Consider the following 25,054-nt stretch of genomic DNA (forward strand, 5'->3'; position numbering starts at 1 on the left):
TTACCAAGATGGTCATGGGTAAACTCACTTGTCTTAAAAAGACAGTTCACCCAGAACTAAGTTCACCTGATTTGGTAACCAAATCATTTTGATGAGCATTACCTCCCTTCGTATGGACCAGAGAAAGACCAAGACATTCCTTAAAATATCTTTTTTTCTGTTGCACAGAAAAAATGAAAGTCACGCAGGGTTTAATAAATACATAAATAAATAAATAAATAAAACGATCAATGAATGGACAACTTTCATTTTGGGATGAACTCTACCCTTTAAAACATCCTAAGTAATAAGCTGGAATTCCACTTTCTCGTGAATGCATGTACAACAATTAGTGGAAGCTAGAGATTGTGGTTTATAAAGTTTTAAAAAATGTATATTTTTCTTACACAAATGCATTACTTCACTTCAGAAAGCCTGGGCTTCAAAATTTCAACCCCCCATTCACTGCCATTATAAAGACTGGAAAAGCCAGGACATTTTTTTATATAACTCCAACTGTATTCATCTGAAAGAAGAAAGTCATATACACCTAGGATGACTTGAGGCCGAGTAAATAATGAGGTTATTTTCATTTTTGGGTAAATCTATAAAACGATTCCTTTAAAGAGACTTTTATAACATCAAAAACTGAATTTACTGAATTTCATGGACAGAACGACAAAATACACATACATATTTTAGCAGCTCACTGCTTACTGTTGAAGCAGCAGAACACAAACTGAACACAAAGTACATGTGTGTCAAATATCCAAGGGACAGCTGTTATGGGGCATTACAGCTCTGTGGTAAGATTCAGCCGCCGCACTTGTGAGCATACACGGAAAGTTGTGAGGTGCCTCTTACCTCACTGCAGCCTGGTGTTATCTCATTCTGCAGCACCATGAGGACTTATCATCCCCATCTGCTCTTGGTATAGTGGAAAGGAGAGCACAGGGTTATCGCTGTCTCTGATATGCACAGATAAGTCCCTGCCTCCTGTTTAAGCACTGTAGCTAGCTCTACGGTTAACACTAACTATGCTAACTCGACTACGCTCAACCTTTTTCTACCTGTCTGCCATGAAGAACAACCTAAAAACCAGACATCTACTGTTTTTTAAAGGGGTCACTGCATGCTAACATTAACATATTTATGACCCACATTATACAAAATCATGAGCTTTAAAAAAAAATAGCATCATTTAACCCCTTTAAAAAAAAAATCTATGTCGATCGATTCGATTCCTTTCACAAACACGACAGCGTCTTTTTTCCTTCTTTCTTTGTAAGATTTCAGTGCAGTGCACGTTGATTATTTTCTTTTTGGCAGGTTGCTGAGATATTTCTGTAATCATTTTTCCATGAGTCAAAGGGTCACAAACTGTTTTCCTTGGCAAAAATATTTCAATAAATAATTCCTCCAGTTTGTGTAAAAAAAAAAAAAAAGCTGCTACGATACTTCGATTTAGCTCCTGGGTGATTGAAAAACAAATAAACGCCTTCATTTAGGCAACCCTCAGACATACATCTACCAAATATATCACAAGATTACTCTAGTGGTCTAGTTAATAGGATAGTCTTGACACTGGCACAGTTTTGGAAGCGATTCAAATATCATTCAGAGCTTTATGACATAACCCAGGGCAATGGGGAATGAATGCAGCAAGCTGAATTTATACAGGAAGCAAGCACTTACTGATGCGTTCACTCTCAAATGCGTGCACACACACACACACACACACACACACACACACACATCTACACACAGAAAGGCTCGTGCCCAATCTGGGAATAATTACAGACGGTTAACTTGACCTGTTTGCCCTAAATGAACTCTCAAACTGAAATATTTTTCACTTAGAGTGCTAGAGATGGCTGGGACCCTGGCACAAGATGTTGCAAAATAATCTGTATTTAGTAACAAGAGCTGCCGCCCCGTCTGCTGCAAGACTTCAGGAGCTGTGATTAAAGAAAAACTTTTAAAAAGGAACGAAACCTTACCATGGCAAATGTGACACTGTCACTCCTTTAGTTAAAAGAAATCATTGATCATTGCAACTTCAAAAGAAAATAAAGTAGATAAGTACATTATAAAGAGTGGAAAAGGAACAAAAATTATCTGCATTTTTATGATTTGAAATGACATTAATATCACTATCATGCATCTTTTAGATTTAAATTTTTTAAAGCATTGAAATAAATACTGTGACAATATGATGCACATTTAAACTGACAAACATTTCCATCTTAAGAACCCTTAACATTCCAAATCAAACAACAATATGGATCTCAGTCTCAATGGTGTTGCTAAAAAAAATCACTGCAATCCTTTTTAGTCAAATTCAGAACATCTGACATGCCAGCGCAATTACAGTACTTCGATGATTCACACAAGCACAGACAACTTTTAAATTAACACGGCTTGTCAATTATTCTGTTAAAAGATAAACACCAACCTTCAAGTTCACAAGGTTGAAAGAGCATTTTTCACTCAGTGAATAATAAGTAATTAAGAGCGATTTATTAATCCCATCTTGAGAACTTCCAAAGACATGAATATTTGGACTGAAACTGAATCCTCAGATGAACTTTCACCGTTGTGCATTCCAACAGATTAAGGACAAACGCTCAAACCGGTTTACTCTCAATCATGGGCCTGTCATTAAGAAACCCACAGAATGCAGATCTACTGAAATCCTGTAAACAACTGGTACTAAAACTCACACAGCTACGGCAGGATGTACATAATCAATTTCTCTGAAGAGACACCTATGTGTGGCTTTTTCCCTCAATGCCTTTTTATACAGTTGCTGTTTTATAATCTTATTGCATCTCACTGCAATTGACTCCAAGATGTGCATGACCGGCTCACTTAAACTATATCTTTTATCCAATCAAAACTCTCTCTCCGCTGTTTAGCAACTGAACAGTCTGCTTCATGACACAAGAATAAACACACTTGGCCCCTTGTTCGAGTCATCAGCTGTTTCTTAAGTGCATTAAATGTGAATCTAAAAGAAACCGCTAAACGTTGTGCATAACCTCTATGTTTTTATGAGTTCTGTAACAATGATCATTGCATTTTTTACTATGAATATTGTTGGCTCTATAACAAATTGCTCATGTTCCTCAGTCACCCTGGATAAAAAGTGTCTGCTAAATGAATTAATGTAAACATAAAAAATAGTTTTGTCCAATTCTACAATATTGTACAAATAAGTTCAACATGTTAATCCAGCAATCTTTGTCTAATCGACAGCGACTCGGTGCAACAAGGGTGCCGCTGTGGGCTTCAAAAGCTGATAATGTCGATTTCCTCACCTCGTTCCAGCTCCTTGCAACACCCCCACAAGTCACACTGATGAGAACCAGAGGCCAGCCAAGTGACCAAAAGGTTACGCTGTGGAAGTCGGCACGGGTCCTCCATGTAGACCCTCATTTCCTGGGCTGGACAGTCTGCTTTACTCATAAAGCTAATAAGGCTGTCCTTGTCCCGGGTGGCTGGGGCCCAGGCTGGCCTACTCATCACTGGCCACACCATGGGGGTCAGGGGGCAGCTTCCCATTAGCCTGCCCCCTCTCCAGGTGCAGCTAATAGGCTCAGCCAGAGCCTCTCCAGGACCACTCGGCAGCCACCAGCGCAGGCCTGGAAGTGATCAGCACCCAACGCCTGGGAGCCGTGACAAACAGACGGCCCACGGAACCAAGTTAAAAATAATAATTTTTCTTCACTAGCCTGGGAAAGCCTCATCTTGTTGTGTGCAATTGCAGCAATATATCTAAATTGAACATCTTATAGTACGCAAAAAAAATTATGCACATATATTTAACTATTGTTGATGGCAAAAATGTATTTAACGTGTTTTTTCTTTATAAAAACAACAGATAAAACAATGCTTTTATAATAAATTATAAACAACTACTGGCAAATTGGCATTTAATTTCTACAGCATTTTCTGTTTATTGAATGCATTCATTTTCCTGATGAATTAACCATACAAATATTATTTCATGCAGTATTTTATACTGTTTCAAATAGTTATAACAAGATCTTGTATTGCAAGTTGATTGACCTATTTTTCCTTACTCCTTTCAAATTATATTTTAGCTGAAGAGCAATTTTTCTTGATAAAGGGAAAGCAAGAGGAAAACATATACGTGCGTAAATCAGCCCTGCAATCATTCGCTCTCATATCCACCACAGGCAGAGTGTTAAGCAAATTGACCTCCAGCACGAAAGATGATAAGCAATCAACAGTTAACCATCATGACTCATCTTCCACTAACATTTCTTTAATCAAAAGAATTTCTAAAAAATTGTCACCTTGTGGTCCTTTGTTTCACAGAGTGCAATAAACTAATTGAATTAGGGACCTGTCTTTGGACGAGGGAGGCAAAAAAATAATGATAATAAAATACTTTGCGAAGAACATCCATTTACAGCAACCAAAAAAAAAAAAAAAGCTTACCTGTGTTGCTCTATGGCCTCATTGTCAGGCAGTTCGGCGCCACAAACGTTGCAGCGCTCATTCGGGCTGCGGCCGTCCGGCTTCATCCCAGCAGCTAACTCGCCAAGCTTGTTGAAGAACTCCCTCTGGATGAAACTTTGAGGCAGCAAGCCACCGTAGGCACTGAAGTCCATGGACATGGCCAAGGCTGGGGACATGTGCAAGGATGAGGCCATGGAGGCAGGCATAGAGAGCATAGCTTCGTTCTTGTGGTTGGGAGGAATCCCGTAGAGCGATGCCAAGTGTTTTTCGGTCATCCCCGCCATGGCCTCCAGCCCCATCTGGCTGACCTCGGGCTGCTGGTCACCTACACCTTCCTCCCTGACATAGTGCAGTTCACGGGCACTGGTGATCACGCTGCTCCTGGTAGGGGTGCCGGGCCCATCACGGTTCTTGTCGGGTTCTCCGCTGCGCTCGCCGTTGCTGGAGGCACTGGATTCCATGGCTTTATGGCTCTCATGTTCTCCGCTCTCATCTACTTGCATCATCTCCATCTTGATCTGTCCCATCATGGGGTGGGAGTTGCTGTGCAGGTTCTGATCAGCACCCGCGCCAGGGTGCATGGTGCTCTGCAGGAGGGACTGGCCAATGCTCATCAGGCTGTCCACAGCTGCTTTGGTTGGGCTCATGGTAGAGAGGCCAAAGGAGGTGGAGACAGAAGGACTCTGATCCACCATTCCTGGCAGGGTCAGTGCTTGCTGGACAGTCGACACGTAGCTGCCCTCCTCCACGGAATGCTTTTTCAGGTTTCTCACATGCCGTCCCTTGCGCTCCTCATCATCTTCTGCGCCTCCATCATTCATGTTGACCTCAGTGTCGTTTTCATCAGAGGACTGGATGGTCTCCAGTATCTTCAGGCATTGCTCCTCCAAGTACTCTATTTCTAAGATCTCTGCTGCGTACAGCAGGTCATCCAGATCCTCCACTTTAGCTTGGAGCGTGGCAGTGTAAGCATACTCCAGAATCTGCTGGAAGGTCTTTGGTGAGAGAAAGTCGAGAGTGTAATGTTGGCTGTTCCGGTGAAAGAGGATCTCGAACATCTTACTGGTGCAGGCCAGTACGGTCCGGTGAGCATGGAACTCCTGGCTGTCCACCATGATGACAACGTCACACAGCGTGCCGGCCAGGCGCATTTGATTAGCCTTGTGCAGCAGGGCATTGGGGTGATTGGGGTTCTGGAGCTGGATCATACCCACTTTAGTCAAATCCATAACGTCTCTGAAATCCACACGGCCAACTCATGAGTCTTCCTGTCCACGTAGCAGTCTGTTCAGTTATCTTTGTAAACAAGATAAGGTCAATCTAGAAAGAGAGACCCACAGTTAGATGCAGCAAAGTCATAATGCATTTTTTTCTTTGTTCTTAAATTAACAGCCATCATTCTAATTATTTCAGTATAAAAAATAAAGCTGTCAAAAACAAAACAAACAAAAAAAATTCACAATAATACCAATACATTAGACTTCAAATGTAATCTGTACAGTATAAAAATAAATGTATCAATATCAATCACAAATAGCATAATTTAACAGGTAAGAAACTTTTTAGCAACAGATCCCTAAAAAACACGTGGCCCACATGTGAAACGCGTAAACTTGGCTTTAGTAATCAATAATCAAACAATCAGATTCAGTAATCAAGCCTTTGTTTCTATCTGTTTGAGCTCGCCTCACAAAGCCCATCAACAGCCTCCTGAAATGAAATGGCATCTTATTCAGTATTCCCATCACAGACAGGGATACTGAGCAGAGCATGGAGAGTCAAGCTGTTGCCAGGAATAGTTGGTACAGAGAATGACACAAAACAGCTCAGAGCTCCTAAAACACACATTAGTGAATTATATATAGATGTAATTGTTTTCTGTTGTATCAGATACAGACTATAAAAATAAACCAGCGCACTTACAAGGTAATAAAAAAAACGTGTAATTTAACATAAAAAGGTCAAACGTTTTGGGCATTTTTCATTATATGGAAAACAGTTATCTTCACCATTATCAAGATGTATTACTTATTAAAAATACATTAAAGTTAGAATTTAACGTTTAAAATCGACTTTTTACAACAACTTAACTCTCTTACAACGAAAACATCACCACTAATGATAATAGCAGCGTGAGGAAGCCGTTTATAGCATTAACACAAATAGATATAGATAAGGAACGGAAAATTTACTCGGATATTTAATATTTTCCCCGTCTTGTTTGATCAAAAGGAAGCCTCACCAGAGAAGAGCAGACTAATAAATAGTCTTTATATCAAACACTATGATATCAGCGGTGAATGAAGGGCTTTTCACTGTGAATGTACCATCTCAGGCAGCAAATAAGCCAAAGCTATGATAAATTGCGACACTAGACGAGGGGTTTCACGCCGTTTAAATTACTACGGAGTACATGAAGGTGAGTATAATGAGTGAGAAATTAATAAGTTGTCTGAAATGCAGTTAACTGATGAGACGTTAGCAATAATGACGCCAGTTCACGCACGCAGACTGTGCATCACTACAACAACTCAAACTAAAGTAAAGAAACGATCAACACATGTTCGCATTAGTCAACTACTACTGTGATGGCCGTTATCTACCTCATATTTGTTAAAAAAGACCAATGAAAAGTCCGGTCAGAGCTCATTTGACTGATCAATTCATGATTATTTGACCGTTCACACGTGAATCAATTGAAGTTAAAGGACCCGTTTGATATTAACGTTACATACGCAAACACATCGCGGAGGATCAAGTAAAATACAATTTCGGTTAAATTAATCTATTTCAGTATTGCTATAAAACTAACAAAAAAAATTAAACCACTTAAGAACAAAATAACAAACAATACAGTTCGGTTCATTTGAAAGACAGACACGCACCTCCAACGGTGGCCCTGATTTAACGATCACACCTACTAACAACCAAAATAATAATCACCAAAACCCCGACATTTGTTTGTTCTACGACACACTTCTTCAGTTGGGACATATTTCAACTCTCTGAATATTCAATTCGAGACAGTCAGTCACGCTGAGAATAAAGCACATGGAAGCACGTCACTGTCTGGTGCGCGAGCAGACCTCACGTCCCCCGAATACTAAAACACACGCTTACGTCAACATAACATCTCCACATGTGTAAAGATGAACATAAACAGCAATATCCAGCATGTGCCCTGAGCCAGCGCCACACTGGTAGCCACACTTGCACTTTTTCGGTGCGCTCAATTCACCTTCACTTGAAGCAAAAGTAGAAACACTGTAACTTGATGTGATGCTGAGCGCAAACACATCTGATCAACACAACGCGGATCATCACTTAACGTGAACACTTCCCAAACTGAAAAAAACACAGACAGATGTGGCTGTCAGGAGCCGTGGGTGTTTTAATGGTGCGCGCCTGTACTCACCTGTCTTGCACGTTTGGCTTCCGAGCGTGCGGTTATTAGGACTGTAGCATAGTAACGCAGTTCACAGTCCCCGCTCTCTCTCGCGCGCTCACTGACTCCTCTCTGTCCGCCGCTTAGCAAATCAACACGGCGGTGACGTCAGCGCACATCCTCGCCGGAGTCCTGACAAACACTGCTAAAGTGAGACACCTAGGGGGCTGTCGAATATAGGCCAGCGTGTCTGGGACACCATCTATCACAGCGCTTGGACTTTAATCATTAACCTTCAAGCACCATCACCTTTGCTACTACTTCAAGAACAAACCAACTTGTCTAGAAGGTCTGTACGAGCGCGATATGTAAATTCATATTTAGACCTTTCTTTACAAACCCACGAGTGCAATATTCACTATTTTTACACATTCTTGTAGGCTTATCCTACAATATTTGAACGTTTAATGTAAATATGTTTTTATTTCTGTAATTCTTGTCTAGATGTGAGTACCGTAAGCTTTTGTTACTTTTTTTATTATTAAACTATTAATAAAAAATAAAATTAAATAAAATGAATGAATGAATGAATGAATGAGCATAAAATGTGTTTATGACAATCATAATCTTAACTCAAGTTCCTAAGTGCAAAATTACACAAAGACAAGCTATTTTAAGCATTTCAGCCTCTTTGAGAAGTACATTTATCATCAGAGAAATGATTCACACTTATTACTTAATAACAGACACATAACATTTTAAGAGGTTTTGAAAATGAAAGACAAATTAATTGTTATACAGACAAGATCACTCGTTTGACTGTAAATTATTTATTTATGCATTCATTTATTGTGAATGTTTCATCTGTTTAAAACTTTAAACACTTATTTTTTTTTTTATAATCAAACAACAGTTCTTGGTAGATTATAATGATATATGTTTGATATGATTAGAATTACACTTAATTAGTTCTATTTAAAATAAATTGTGTAGGCTACCTTTCACTTAATTGTGCTGACAAACATTCTTATATAAATTCAAGTTCCATTACAATTGCCGTCAGCTACATTTGTCACTTATATTTTCAGTGTTTTTTAAATAAAATGTATAAACTCTATTTGTTTGCGAGCACACATCTAAGACCTAAGCTCTTGGTAAAGTCACACTTGTACATTCATGCATTATAAACATATGTGAGATGATGATTTAATGAAAGCTGCATTTATGTGCAAGTTATTGGCCTTGGCACTGTGGGAGTGTGACAGCATACATATATACAGTTGCAGACACTTATTATTTAATTTATTACACATACATATTTTGATGCATAACATCATTAAATTGGTTCTGAATGCACTAAGAGCGTGTTTGCTGCCTATTTATCCACATAGCACATATTCACATAAATCATCATTAGTGATGTACTGAGGTAGGTTATGACCCTGGAGGTTTTGCTCATGAGAGGTATTCACTGAGCTAACAGTGGATCTTTGTAAATCTCACTCAAAGCTTTGATTGAATGGGCTCTTTTTACACTTGTATAATCCTCAGGGTGTCTTATGTATTAGAGCCCTGCCCCCATGACCTCTGACCCCTACCTCTGACCTTGGCTGGATTTACTCCTGTACAAAAGGCCCCTCCCTACGTATGGCTAAAAATTCCTTTGAAACTTTTCATCAGGTATCCTTTCCATCATGCAATTCATCCATAAAAGCTATCATATCTGAGCCAGATGCAGGTTTAGAGTTAGGTTTAAATGGATTTATTACACACTAATTCCTAATTATATAATTAGATACTTCGTTATGACTTGAACTTTTTTTATTGAACATTTTTGGTACTTTAAATCTTAAATCGAATTAGAAATGTCTAACATCACACTTTGGGGAGCATTTACAGCCAAAGGTTTTCTTTTCATTAAGAAGAATAGATGACATTCTCTTTGTTAATGGATTGAAATAGTCACGTTGACAGAGCCGTTTGGTCTACTGATAGCATATTTGCCTTCACTCTCTCTACAGCCTTATACCTGTTTGGTTAAATGACAAGGTGATCCCTTGATCAATACTGATGTGGTATCAGCAGGCAGAACAATAGAACTGTGCTGGTAAACCTTTACTGGTTTCAAGTAACAAGAATCCATTTCACAGACGGAAATGTTTTAAAAACACTTTGGTGCAAGTTGAGTTAAAACTTTTAGAAATTTCTATGTGTACATTTGGGGTTTAAAATTTTATTTCAAATAAATAAAATCACACAAATACTTTCACACCTTCAATCATAATGTATGTTTTGTGGTGTTTTTGCACCAATATGTTACCAATTCTAATATGCTTTTGCACAGATTACTGTTGCTGTTGAAGGTCCCTGATGTTATCCATTTAACATGTTCATTTAAAATATATACATTTACATTACAGAGAATTTCCATTCAAACATTTTTTTTTAATTGCATACCCCTTTACAGTTATAGACTATGTATCTCAAAAATACATTGAACTGTATTTCAATGTATTTGAAATACATTGAACTGACAAACTAAATTCATACATTTTAATACAATTATCCCTGCTCTCCCCCATCTAAGTTACAGATTCAGTTACAGTCATTCTCTCACAACATAAGTTGATCCACTTTACTCATATCCGACTCTCCATTACTGACCTCTGTCTTGCCCACTTTATCTTCTTTTCTTCCTCATAACCAGCTCATCTTATCCTAATGACTGTTAATGCCAAATGATCTGAATCTGAGAGGTACTGTTGGGGGTCACCTCAATATTTCATGTGTCATCATTAATAATCACAAGAGCTTTAAATAGAAAAACTTCTCTTGATTAATGTAATTTTAAAATTGGTAGCAAAACTTTGATTAAATTTAGCAAGGGACAGGGCATTGTCACTAAAATGAATGGAAAGGTGGTGCCAAGTCTACTTCAGAACTGTCAGATGAGATGACTATGACATGCACCGTTCATCATAGGTGCACTTTTCCATTATGGTAGTGGGTGGTTTTCTTCTTTTTATGGGAGCGGCCCGGGCCCTTAACCAGAGTGTTCTAATGAACACTAACCCCTTTTAAAAAGAGCCTCCCTGCAGTTTCCACTGGGTGGAAATTTTATAAACTTTCTTTCAGGTCTGAAGCAGCTTAGAGAGACTATTGTCCCCCTGTTGAACAAGACCTGGGCATTCAAAACAGTTTAAACAATGCCAGTGATGATTAATAAAAGGCCTGTCAAACAAACAGTGCTAACTAAGGTTTGCACTCACAGCAATTCTCTGATTGAATAAAATAAAATAAAATAAAAAACTCCATCAATCGAGCCCTCAAATGAGAAGTTAAATATATACTAGAATGAGAGAGCTCTAACCAATATAGACCAGTGCCCGATTTTGAAACTTTTACATTCGGTTACTGCCTCAGATTGAGTGCATTTTGTGCTTACACTCGCTAATTGGAATGAAATGAAACACATGTGATGAAATTCAACAGTATTTATTTTTCGCAAACAAGACATCCTGGAGCTTTTCAAAAGGGCAACGAGGAAAACTGTTTGTTTGTTGTACAGATAAACATTTGCAGTGACGTCTGTCGGAGAATGCCTTTCCTCTGTGTAACAGTAGGGATACAGGAGGGGAGCCCGGGGCCTCTGTAGAAATCCAAAGAGCCCTGCTGACCCTGCCTGGTGCACCTCTGCAGAACACAGTGGTACAGAGCACCATACATGCCTTTCATTCAGTAAAAGAAAAGGCTACTTTTTTCTCCTTTCTCCTCTTTCTAAGTTTAAGACCCCAGCTGTCCTCAGTCAAATAGAATTCCAACTTTCCCTCCAAAAAATTATCTCATTGTCCATCCTGGAGGTGGCCGAACCCTTCTCTCCATAGTGCTTAACCACTGCACCGGGCCCAAACAACAGAGGAATAATATTACAGTGTCCCTGGGTAAAAAGGGACAGGTATCCACAGGGAATCTCCTGTGGCTAATCCCTGCGAGGCCGCAGCTTTTCTTCTCCAGTGCCAGGTACACCTTTCACAGCGGTTTCGGAGGCACACAGTCCTTTAACCGCTCAAGGATATCGGCTTCACGTCTCTCCTCCAACATTCTCCAAATCTACAGCAAATACCAAGAAACTAAATACTTGGCATTGTACACCACCACCTCTTCGTTTCTCATTCGTTCAATTTTATTTTGGTACCTTCATTACCTTACCTTCATTTTCTTCGCCCCATGACCGCAGACATGATTGCCGTTATTGTAAATAATTAATAAGCTGTAATATATCACCTCTAATTAAACATATTAGTCAGCGGAGTCTTGTAGATTTACTACCTCGAGTCCGTGTCCAGTGATATTCAAATGAGCCTCATTCCCATCAATAATGCAAATAGATGCACTATAAACATTTCTCACTGTACAGTATCTGCTGCAGCCCACAGGAGCATTTGAACAGAATTTAGAATTAACATCATTAGCATTCACTTTTATTCACACTGTAGGCCTGCAAAGAAAATCATTATCTGCACAGCTAAAAAAATATAAACCGGGAATCTTATTATGCAACAGTTACTTCCAGTCCTCAAATTTTATTGGCTGAGTGGTGTTCCAAGAGCGCTGATGTAGTCCAACAGCGCTGGGACTTTCTACTGTTTGTATCACTCGGCTTGTTTGTGTTTTCACTTTCCAGACAGACTGCTAGTCTCTGTATGAGTGGTGGGGATTTTTCAGTGACTCTTTCAACAGATTACATCGATACACCAAAATAAGTGGAGACAAGTGACTGACCTTAAATCATTCACTTGTTTAAATCAGGAATGAAATGACTGTCCTTATAAATAGAATGTTAAAAACAAAACTGGACGGGTACCATACTGAAAATGTCTTAAAATGGATAAACATCATAAACCAGCACAAAGTAAATAAAGGAACAAACGAATGAATGAATGCAGTAAAAAGACAACTATAGTTTTCCGCAAGTTCCTCTATTAAATGACTAGAAGCATCAAATAGGGTTGGGCATCGTTTTAATATTTTTGATTCTGATTCTGATTCTGATTCTGCTTATCGATTTGGATTCTTATCAATTCCTAGTTTTGATTCCAATAAGATAAAAAAAATCCAATATAAAAAAATTAAGTCAAACATTTAGATGTCAAACATTTATTCTGTGTCTTTTTACAAAGCACTCTGTTACAGCTGAATAACATGAGCAAAAATCAGCAGCCTACAGAACACTGCAAGAGGAATTTTAATTGTAATATACAGTTCAAATATTAAAGTGTTATAGACAAGTACACAGTCAGTAATAAAATAGGAACCAACAAACACTGAACGCACACAGCGCAAAAAAATACTGTACATGCATTTTCTTTCTTTCTCATATGTTAAGTTTACTTAAGACAAAAACGCCTGTGTTAATGATGATACTGTATACTGATGTAGTTTTCTGCATACTGGTTAATAATAAAGAAAGAAATCAGTTTTGGCCCGGAACAACCTTTCCTACAGTGAAAATCACAGAAGGGTCCAAAACACAAACACAAACCAGGAACCCGCACCGCGACTGCGGACCGTTGTTATCTGTGCACATGTGTGCCGCACGCAAACAGGGCGTAGGTTCTTTCCATTCCTGCAAATTGTTTAAAATCACATTAAAATGTGAACACAGGAATCTTTTTAGCAGAATCGAAATGCACGCTTCTTATCGAATACACGGTTCTTGGAAATTTGGAACTGGTTCTAAAATGGAACCGATTTTCGATACCCAACCCTACTCATAAGTGACCCTGTAATGAGGGGAGCAATATCAGGCACAAACACAGAAGTGGTCATCAGGGAGGCCAGATGAAAGGCCTAATCCAACAGGTATGGTTGCCTCACAGAGCACCAGAGATGAGAAGGGGACTCAGACCTCAATAATAGGGCACTCAGAGTACTCAATAATAGGCCTTCAGAAAGAAGGGAATACCATCACACTCATACCTCGGGGAAAATGGTATACTCAAAAAGGATCTCAAAGAGATGGGAGTTCACCGGTTCAACTGTAAGGACATGTGCATGTACATGTGCAACATGGCTACAGGGAGCTTAAATCTCAAGGAGACCTTCGAGGTGAAAAATGAATTAGCTCACCTCATGAGTAGCCTGGCCAAATGCATTATTGCTTGGGAGAGGAGTACCACTGTGCTCAACCTGGAAGCTACAACCACAAGGAGACTCTGAAGGACCTAACAACCTTGAGGTTGCAGTGCTACTCTGCTATCAAGGGAACCAGGATTCCAGGAAACCAGAGATGTACTCACGAGCAGTCCTCGGGAGCACAAGGGAGGTACAGTCTGGCTCCTGCTCAGCTACACTTACTCAGAGGTGAGGAGCATTGGCTCAACCAGGGGGTGCAAGAGGACCAAGGGAGCCACACAAGGACTACACCTTGGGCCAAGGAGAACCTAATGGGGAGGTCTATTAGACCACAAAACCCAAGAGGTCACCAGATTGAGGAAGAAATGTCCCACATAGGGCCCTCATCTCCTGACTTTCGACAGGGGAGGCCCATGGGGGGGCCCTACTATTCAGTATTGAGAGTCAGTGGTACAGAATGAAGAGGTAGATAGGGTTAGCATACATACAAGATTTGCAAGAACACTAACGATAACAATATAGTTGTGAATAAAATAAGGAAAGTAAAAATGTGAAATGAAAATAATGAAGTAATGAAATGGATCTTACTCACCCACCGTAGCTCACAAGGTCCTCTGGAGATATGGTTGAAAGACAACCACACTTGGGTCACCTGGTCCCAGACCATAAGCAGGCAGTCCTATGGGGCGGAAGAGACAACGTAATGTTACTACATCACTGTTTAATACCAAATTTAGGGAACCAGATTCTGCACCATTTCCGTACTCACAGGTGGTCCTCAGGCTGTGACTAGATGCGACTAGATTTAGGAGAATGGACATCTCTTGCTTTGTGAAACTGTTTAGTTTATTTAAGCCTTCAGAATATCTTCTCTAGGTGCAAGACAACACTGATCCAAGGCTGTTACAGATGGCGACATGACCAAGTCTCACACAATCTTGTTGAAGTCCTGGAGATGCGCAGACTGGAAGCAAACAGGACCCAGTCTGTAACGTCTCAACAGCGGATCCACATGTTCAGGCAAGGGGAAGAGAGCCAAAGCAGCAGTCTGATAGAGCGCTCTCTCCTGTCACCGGGAGGGGAGTGGAGCATGGCAGCTGATTTTGATCGCCAGCTAAGGTTCCCGGTGGAGATCACCTTAACTTCTTTACGGCATCTTCTTTACCTTACTCATACCATCATCATGGTTGAACTGAACGTCCCCCTGCCTCTTGAAGTCTCTGGACACCACCGGCCGTGAGCAAAAGAGGGCACTCAGAAATCTGTCAGAGGAGGCAGAAAGAGGGAGTTTTTGGCTTTGGTTCCATAGAAGGGATATAATAGAACGTGGCAAATATTGATAATAGGATGCTGTTGTGGGCGGCAGGGAGACGTTCCTGACACTGGTCCACCACCCTGAGATGGTCTGGGATTACTCATGACTTTGAAAAATTTGACTCACCTAAAGAGAGATAAAAGAAGCTCACAAATCCAGCTGGGCTCATGTAAAGAGAGCAGAGGTTAATTTAAAAGAAACCTCTGCTTGTTATTTTTTCCTGGGTACCAGCTGGTCTTCTAACAGATGTTGAACACACCATTTAACAGGGTTGCTTTATATCACAGTATACTGGACTGTCTCTCGTTTCTGTTTGAGTTATGACTTCTGCAGTGCTGTCAATGAATTGCAAGCTGTAATGATTGACTGCCAATACGCTACACTGATTTATAATAGCAAATTTGTCAAACCAGAATTTTAAATTCTGAATTGCATGAGTCTTTTCCAGACCGACATATATTTTCAACCCTAAATTGCAGTCTCTGTGGTTACAGGAGCAATTCTTTGGGTCAAAAGCTGATGGCTGTTCTCAGTTTCCTCTGAGAGCTAGAGCATGACTTTGAGGCACATTGACGTGGATGAGCTGGAATGAAAAATAGAAGAAAATAATTCCAAACTCTATGACAGCAGAGTGATTAAGGACATGGAAGTGGATTCGAAGCAGAATGTTCTCATCTGGAATGCACAATGGCTTTCACAGCATGGGCCTGGGCAGAAGGTCAAAACTAAACAGAAAACTCCAAGCAACTAGCAGAGTTACTTCCAACACACAGGTCGAACTAAAATATGTCATTTAATAATATTAATCAGTCCTGTCTAATCCGTTTAAACAAGGTCCTGTCGCTTTAATTTCTACCACGTTATATAAATGAGTGGTAATGGTCCAAATTTTGATTTGATCAACTCTCAGATTTATCCTTTCCAGGCATAAAGAACAAGTGTTTACAGTATAATTCCAGTAACAGGAAGCATCTTGCACTGACTAAGGCGCTGTGTGAGATCCATCCAGGACCGGACCAGCTGTATGGCCCCAGCTAACACCATTGTTAAGTGCCGGGGTTAGGAAGACTATAGGGGGCTCTAATCTGCTGGTATGTGTTGGCTGTTATTGAAGAAGAAAGAGAGAGAGAGATAAAAGTGATGCCAAAGTGGCCCAAAGAAAGCCATGTTAAACCATATAGCAGCAGCTTTAACCACAATAAATGCTGGAAAGCCAATTTTTGTTTCATTGCATCAACATCTTGAGAGGTTTAGAGTGAGTGCATCTAAACAGGAAATATAAAAATCAGACTTTTTAATATAACATATGTTATGTGTTTGGCAATTGCCACAGCGTTTAAGGGACCAGCATTACATAATATTGTCTGCAGACTGCCAGAGAGGGACGGGACGGGACGGGACTGGCCACGACTGGCCACGACTGCAGCTCATGCTTCTATGTCGCTTCTCTTCTGCTTAATCTGATTGGACAACAGCATTCTTCTGCCAGAACAAGAAGGACTTGTATGGGCCAGGTAGAAGAAGAAAGCAAGGAACATTGCAAGATTTATTTCCCAGTAAAGCATGCGACTAACAGGAAAGTCTATATAGACTATATATGGGGAAATAACTAAAGTAAAAACAAATAAACTGAATGTTGTAAAATATGTAACTAAAATAACAAATTAAATAAATGAATGCATAATTACAAAAAAAAACCATACAATAAACAAAAATAAGATGGTATAGTCTTAGTTAACTATAATAACTCTGACACTGATAAAAATAACTGATACACTATAACTGGTTATGCTAATACATTATCATTAATATAAAATAAAAATAACAAGCTGATTGATTACACTATAATATAAAGACACATAGCATTAAAATATAATGAAAATATTATTCAATTTAATTTTAATTCAACTTAAATACTACTGAAAAGAATAAAAACTACAATAATCAAATTAATTTGAGACATTACAGGGCAGATGCCTGCAATGATGAAATAAAAATGCTTAAACCATGAACAAACTAGATCCATGTGCTTGATTTAGCAAAGGCTTTTTTTTAGCACATAAATGTGGAAAGAAGAACTAATTTAAGCTGTTGCCAATGATGGATAAATGTGAAATGTTTGTACCTGTTTATGTAGGATGGCAAAAAGCAACAAGCTGGTAGGCCTATGTTGATTTATAAGCAGCTCGGGTTTCAGCTGGCATGTATAGTTTTCTTTGTGCAATCATTTGTACAGCTTTGTTAAATCATTTATAATTTGTCAAATCAATTAGCAAATCAAAGGCTGCATTTACACTGCATAGTTCAAGTGACCCGATTCCAATTCTTTCCTCCCATATGTGGCACAGATTGGAAATGGCCCACGAACGTAGGCTGTAAGCAGGAAAATAGCACACGGATTCTGATTTTCAGGTCTGTTTCTGGCCTCATTTTACATGTGGAAATAAATCTGATATGAATCGGATACGCGCCTGCGGTGTAAGCGGACAGACACATCGGATATCCCCCTGTTAATGCAAGCTGGGTGTCAAATGTTTTTGAAACATCTAGCAGTACAGATTTATATAACAAATGAAACATCTCTAGTTGACTAGAGCAGGGTACTAATTTTGTTCATTTGTGTTAAATAAGAGGAGATCAGGCGCGGAAATGTGTTGCTTTTAAAATCATGCAGAGTACTCGTTGTCGCTGTTATCATGAAAATGCACATAGACATGTCCCTGCTCTTGACATACAATCACAGTTGAACACATTTGGTTTTAATGAGGAAAAAACTATACGAGGGCCCACTAACACAAATTCTACCGCATAACCCACGGATGTGTAGCCTACAGCGGATCTGTGTATATATTCACTGTCCTGAATAATCAGCAGCCTATTAATTAATGATTTTAATGTGAGATTGAAACTAGTCTATCACATTGAAAATGTTGTCAAGTTAAAGTCAAGTTTGCGCTCATGTTCTGGACTCATCTGCTTTTCTATGCTTTATTAATAGTGTATGCAGCAGAGTTTGGTCTTTTAATATCACTGCTTATGTATTGAGCCACGCCAAGTTAAGTTAAAAATCATCCAGAAAAAAAGTGTGCAGTACATGCATTCAAAATTAGGCCAATTATACATCATATACAAAATATACACGACTAGTATATGTTAAATATGTGTGAATATTGAAAGAAATCTTTCCATTTGAAGAAACTATTTCTTTAAACTTGAAGGTCAATGCAAAGGTTTCAGTAATTCCATGACCCCGAGGTGACCCCGGACCTGAAGAGCTGCTGTAACATAAGCCTGCCTCACACTGCTACACTCTCTGAAAAAAAGGTACAAAAGTTGTCACTGGGGTGGAACCTTTTTTTTTTTAAAAGGCACACCTTTGTACCTAAAGAGTCCATATTGGTACCTTAAAGTTACATATTAGAACCTAAAGTGTACATAGGCTTCCTAAAATGTACAAAAGTGTATCTTTTGAAAAGGTACCGCCCCATTGACACAACTTTGTACCTTTTTTTCTGAAAGTGTACTTTAAACAATGTAAAGCAAGTTCTTCTAGAATGGGGTGTTCTTATAACAAAGTTAATTTAGCTTGCTTTGATTTACAATGAATACGTACAAAATTGGAGAGAATCTATAAATTCTAAAAAATGTTCATCTGCCTCCTCTGTCCCCTGGATATGAACAAGTCAAAGATAAGATCTGTAAAGCCACACACTTCCATTGCAAATACCCAAATACTCAATGGCTATTATTGCGATGGTGATTTAGGTAGTGACAGCGTATGCAGGTTTCAGACACACGGATCAGTAGCTGATCGATGGGGTCTCTGCTCCCCGTGGAGTCTGTTTCCATAATACATCATTCAGTGGAACCTGCCAGGATCATTTACATAAGTTAATGGTAATTAACCTGGCTTTACGAGATGAATGAAATCAAACAGATGCAGATGTGGGTGTTTTGGACTGACATAATAACAAAAAAGTTTTCAATTAAGTATAATTTAAGTATAAGTATAACTGGACTTTCTATTTTATTTTACTTTAATCATATGAGAAACAATGGTCATTTATGAACAAATTCTCAATCAGATTAAAAAAATCAATTTTTTGTTTGTTTTCAGTTTTTTTTTAAAGCAAATTCTGATAATTAACAAATGTATTTCAATATACAGTAGAATCAAACTATACCATATTTAATCAAATGTAAAGGTATATAATAAAATAAAAAGTTATATAATTATGCCTTTATATTGGGTTTCTTAAATAGGCTTTTTCATATCACTGAAAAGTAAGGGGACTAAATGTCACCACATTTTAAGAAGAACCCATCTGAACCCCTACAGTCTTCTCCAGCTCTTTTTGTCCATGATGACCAGGCCTTCAGGAACTCAGAAGTTCATGAGTCACAGAGGATCTGTGAGTCCATTTCCTAAACTAAAAAAGTACTTAAAGTTCTAGAAATGAGAAACGAGGCAGTGAAAATTGTTAATGACATTTAAAGCCTGATATGTTTGATACATTTTGAATCTTAGACTCTTGTCTGTAACTTTCTCTGTTACATTAAGAGGCCACTAATCAAAGCCATTTTGAATTGGACCTGAACAAGATTTCTGGAATGGATTAACTACAGAGGAAATTGCTGTTCATCCAGTGACTTTAATTCTACTGTAACATTTTCTCTGGCTGCAAAGTGAAACAGATCTGTTATTCCAATATGGTAAAAATACTAATATGATCTATCTATCTATCTATCTATCTATCTATCTATCTATCTATCTATCTATCTATCTATCTATCTATCTATCTATCTATCTATCTATCAAAACACTGCCTTTGTATGTTTTTAATCACGTGGCCTTTTGTGAGTCATCCGCTGTCAGCGACCCGTCATTTAGAGCGGATCTTTACTGCCACCCAGTGGACAATAATGTGCAAGTGCAGCTGTTCAAATCTGTTCGAATCGGACACTTTCAACAGATGTGAACTTTTGGAAGGGAATTAATTCATTTTACAGCTATTTCACAATACTAAAGCATACAAAGTATTGTACCTCACATTTTTATTTAGTCACCTGGTTATCAGAAAATCATAAATACTCGAAATACATATTTGTTCTATCACCGTCATCACTGAGAAATATGGCACATTTAATTTGGTTTTCGAGATGCACACTGTAAATCACGAGTTACTTTGACAACAGTATTTTGTTGCATTACAGACTGCTACTTTAACTGTAAATTACCGTTAAAGTAGCAAAACTCTTATGTAAGGTGCAATGTGGTCTTGTGCGCCATCTGGTGGTGATGGTGTCTTGTGTTTTCATTATAGGAAAAAATAATGTTGAATAAAAATGATGAAAACATCATCTAAAATATTCATTACCTATTTTATAGCTTATTTTTTATGTCATACCTAAATACTACAGCAGTAATATTTCTGTCTATCCCAAGGCCAAACACAGATGGTCTATATGTGTACAGACACTATACACACACACACACTGAACAAAATTATAAACACAACACTTTTGTTTTTGCCCCCATTTTTCATGAGCTGAACTTACTTTCTATGTACAAAAAAAGGCCCATTTCTCTCAAATATCGTTCACAAATTTATCTAAATCTTTGTTAGTGAGCACTTCTCCTTCGCCAAGATAATTAATCCACCTCACAGGTGTGGCATATCAAGATGCTGATTAGACAGCATGATTATTGCACAGGTGTGTCTTAGGCTGGCCACAATAAAATGGCATTCTTAAATATGCAGTTTTATCACGCAGCACAATGCCACAGCTGTCACAAATTTTGAGGGAGTGTGCAATTTGCATGCTGACTGCAGGAATGTCCACCAGAGCTGTTGCCCGTGAATTGAATGTTAATCTCTGTACCATAAGCCATCTCCAAAGGGATTTCAGAGAATTTGGCAGTACATCCAACCGGCCTCACAACCGCAGACCACGTGTAACCACACCAGCCCAGGACCTCCACATCCAGAATCTTCACCTCCAAGAGCGTCTGAGACCAGCCACCCGGACAGCTGCTGCAACAATCAGTTTGCATAACCAAAGAAATTCTGCACAAACTGTCAGAAACCGTCTCAGGGAAGCTCATCTGTATACTCGTGGCCCTCATCGGGGTTTCCTCCTGACTGCAGTTTGTTGTCGTAACTGACTTGAGTGTGCAAATGCTCACATTTTGGTGGCGCATCTTCACAGATGAATCCTGGTTTTCACTGTACAGGGCAGATGGCAGACAGTGTGTATGTTGTCGTGTGAGCGGTTTGCTGATGTCAGCGTTGTGGATTGAGTGGCCCATGGTGACGGTGGGGTTATGGTATGGGCAGGCATATGTTATGGACAACGAACAGGTGCATTTTATTGATGGCATTCTGAATGCACAGATATACCGTGACGTGATCCTGAGGCCCATTGTTGTGCCATTCATTCACGACCATCACCTCATGTTGCAGCATGATGATGCACAGCCCCATGTTGCAAAGATCTGTACACAATTCCTGGAAGTGGAAAACATCCCAGTTCTTGCGTGGCCAGCATAATCACCGGACATGTCACCCATTGAGCATGTTTGGGATGCTCTGGATCGGCATATACAACAGCGTGTTCCAGTTCTTGCCAACATGGCCTTTTATTGTGGCCAGCCTAAGGCACACCTGTGCAGTAATCATGCTTTCTAATCAGCATCTTGATATGCCACACCTGTGAGGTGGATGGATTATCTCGAGAAAGGAGAATTACTCACTAACACAGATCTTTAGAACAATAATTGAGAGAAATAGGTCTTTTGTGTACGTAGAAAAAGTCTTAGATCTTTGAGTTCAGCTGATGAAAAATGGGGGTAAAAACAAGTGTTGTGTTTATAATTTTGTTTAGTGTGTGCATCTATGCATGTATATATGTATGTGTATATATATGTGTGTGTGTGTGTAATTTCCACTGTTGCGTTGCCCAGGACAAAGATCATTAAACTTTGTGACAACATAACCCAATAGAGTCACACTACTTGGGATAAGCAGTCACAATGAAACCCATCAATTAACACCCTAGATTTGTAGGGTTTTGGAAGTTTTCTGAAATACTGAAATGTCTAGAAATAAAAAAATAAAAAACCTGACACAGGCACATACAATTACAAAAACTACAATTAGATATACTAAAATAATACTGATGCATGACTAAAGTGTTCATATGAATTTACAATTATAAGTGCCTCTTCTGCCAAGTTGCAAGTTATTATGAAATTGGTTTATGAAAAACAAGCTTATGTGAAAACAGTGTGGATATGTCTCAATATGTCTCGGTGTTTCAACAGCCAAGATCTTGTGCAGAACAGATGTGCATGTGAAAGGATACAGGATACAGTAGAGACATCAAATATTTTTTCTCATTTTATTGAACACAAGAATTGTTTGACAGAATGAAGTCAGATTTTGTTGTCGGTTAGTATTTACAGCAGTGGCAGTTGGGGTGACATTTGATTTGTAAAAATCTGTATACAGCTGTGAGAAGGGCTTCTCAGTGTGGTATGAAGTGACGGATGTCTTATAAAGGTCTGAGATGAGAATGAAATGATGATAGAAACCAATAGACTTCAAACGGGCTTAATCTGCTGAGATGATGAGCCTTAAATGCTTTGGAAACAATCATTTAAACAGACTTTTTGTCTTTCAAATGGCATGATGGCACTGTTGTGGTGGTAAACTGTAAGAATACGAACAAATTGGTTCCACATTGAATGCCAGTATAAACCAAAAGCTTGTTTTTCAGAGAGATCACAAGAAAGAGCTTGTATGCCTCCTGGTACAGTTTCTGCAAGCCTCTCAGATGCTTATTAGACCAGAATCACTTCAAAAATAACTTTCATTATTAATATTATTACATTACAAATGCTTAACAGAACACAAGCGTACATTCAAGTAGCATAATGTTTAAAGACCTAATAATGAAAGTTATTAAAACACGTTACCATTCAACTCCATGAAAGCATTACATGTTTGTCTTGTAAAAGCAAACAGTGAACGTACGGTATGAATGACAAAAGTTCACTGACATTAAGATAAACGTACAAGTCTTTGACATTTTCAGTTATTTAGCAATTCAGTTCGTAACCTTAACACCAATGACATCTAGTTCAGAATACATTGCATGCTTATTTTAGATGTCACTGACAAAGGCATTTGACCAAATGGGATGAACTAGAGATTTTGTCATTTAATGGTGGGCGAGCAGGCAACCCTCGGGCGCCTATGAGACAAAATGCATCGAGACAGTTTTCTGTGTGAATGAATATATTTACATTTATATATATATATATATATGTCTTATTTTGCATCAGTTAAATAGAGGCATGTTGTCCAGATTTTGAGAACTCAAGCCACAATCCATTTACACCCTCAGACCCGAAAGACCAAGTGACGACACATTTGATCAAGAAACAAAACTATTATTTTCACAGTTTACAGCTCTGGACCATCTGACAGCATTGGGGTATGTTGTCACACTGCGGCATACAAGAGGATGTTCATATTGAAGGCACCAACTCCTTTTGTGTCTGTATTTAAATTCTGTCGCCGTCATCATCATCTTTTTTTTTTTTTTTTTACATTTTTTTTTTTATTCTTATCATGATCAACATCATTTAAACTAACTGCTACGGCTTTCACAACCTATGGAAACTTTTTTGTTTTGTTTTATTCTAGTACAAAGAACACACTGTATTCACACTAGGATTTTCACGCATTCACAGTGCACAAGCTTGCAGCCTGAAGAATGAGAAACACTGTACAAACAAAAGTCAGACTGAATATTCTTTATGCTACGATCCACACCGGAGTACTATGGCTTAAATAAAAAGTAAAACAATAATTTGGCCGTTTAAGTCAAAACCCAAACAAACAAACAAACAAAAACTGACAAGTATTTGAATTTTTATTAGTATCAAAGGGTCACGGCTTCATTTTAACAACATTTATCAATGACATGGGCAAATGCCAATAGAGCAATGGGCAGACGTGATATGGGACGTGTTACGAACACGTGCGCCTGATGTTTTCATTATGCCACGAGTGCAACAGATGTATCTGCATGTAACACAGCAGCGACACTGTATTCTCTCAAGGAGCCATCCGATCCATATCTAAGAGCTCTTGGTTGTACCTAATGTTTTTAGTTTTTTTTAAGACTTTAAGACTTTTTTAAATCAAGTATCTCCTAAAAACTTAAAGTAAAGAAGAAACTCTAAGGTTCAGGAGAAATGGGATGTGTTATATAAAATAGGAAAAAGTAGTAGTGGTGATTTGCACAGTATAACCCTAACCGCTAGTTAATTGTGTAATTGTTTGTGTGGGGTTTGCTACAGAAGCAAACGTCATGTTAATGAGGGATATCAGAGCAAAATGCTGTAAACACTCAGGGCTGGGGTAAAAAAAAAAAAAAAAGACATATAGAAAAAGAATTCTGCAAAGCAAGCATGCTAAAAATCTATTGCTAACACCCTTTCTCTCTCTCTTGCTCTCAATTTTTTTTTTTTATAATAATGTTCCAAAAAAAAAATAAAAATAATAATAATAAAAGGCAGTTGGCTTTTGTACATTATTTAAACATAAGTAAAACATAAAAAATGTTCCCTCAAAAATGAATGTGACAGACAATAACAATGGCAATACTGCATGTAATAATTGAATGTGTGAAGGCGAAAAGGTGATAACTGTTTTTCTCATACGGAACTTCATCAAAAGTGT

At 38.6% G+C, this 25,054-nt stretch overlaps 1 protein-coding gene across 2 annotated transcripts in view; it reads right to left on the reverse strand.

Annotated features, from left to right (window-relative positions):
- LOC132130852 (zinc finger and BTB domain-containing protein 16-A-like) overlaps nucleotides 1-8,041 on the reverse strand; it is a 112,565-nt gene extending 104,524 nt beyond the window's left edge. For both annotated transcript variants that reach the window (XM_059542695.1, XM_059542694.1), the window contains exons 1-2: nucleotides 7,883-8,041; nucleotides 4,447-5,787 (exon numbers count right to left, since the gene is read on the reverse strand). In XM_059542695.1, coding sequence (XP_059398678.1) covers nucleotides 4,447-5,696 — 1,250 coding nt within the window. In that variant the 5' untranslated portion in view covers nucleotides 5,697-5,787; nucleotides 7,883-8,041. The remainder of the gene's footprint in view (nucleotides 1-4,446; nucleotides 5,788-7,882) is intronic.
- Between the last annotated feature and the right edge of the window lie 17,013 nt (nucleotides 8,042-25,054).

Source organism: Carassius carassius, chromosome 47 (assembly GCF_963082965.1).
Source record: "Carassius carassius chromosome 47, fCarCar2.1, whole genome shotgun sequence".
NCBI classification, from domain to species: domain Eukaryota; kingdom Metazoa; phylum Chordata; class Actinopteri; order Cypriniformes; family Cyprinidae; genus Carassius; species Carassius carassius.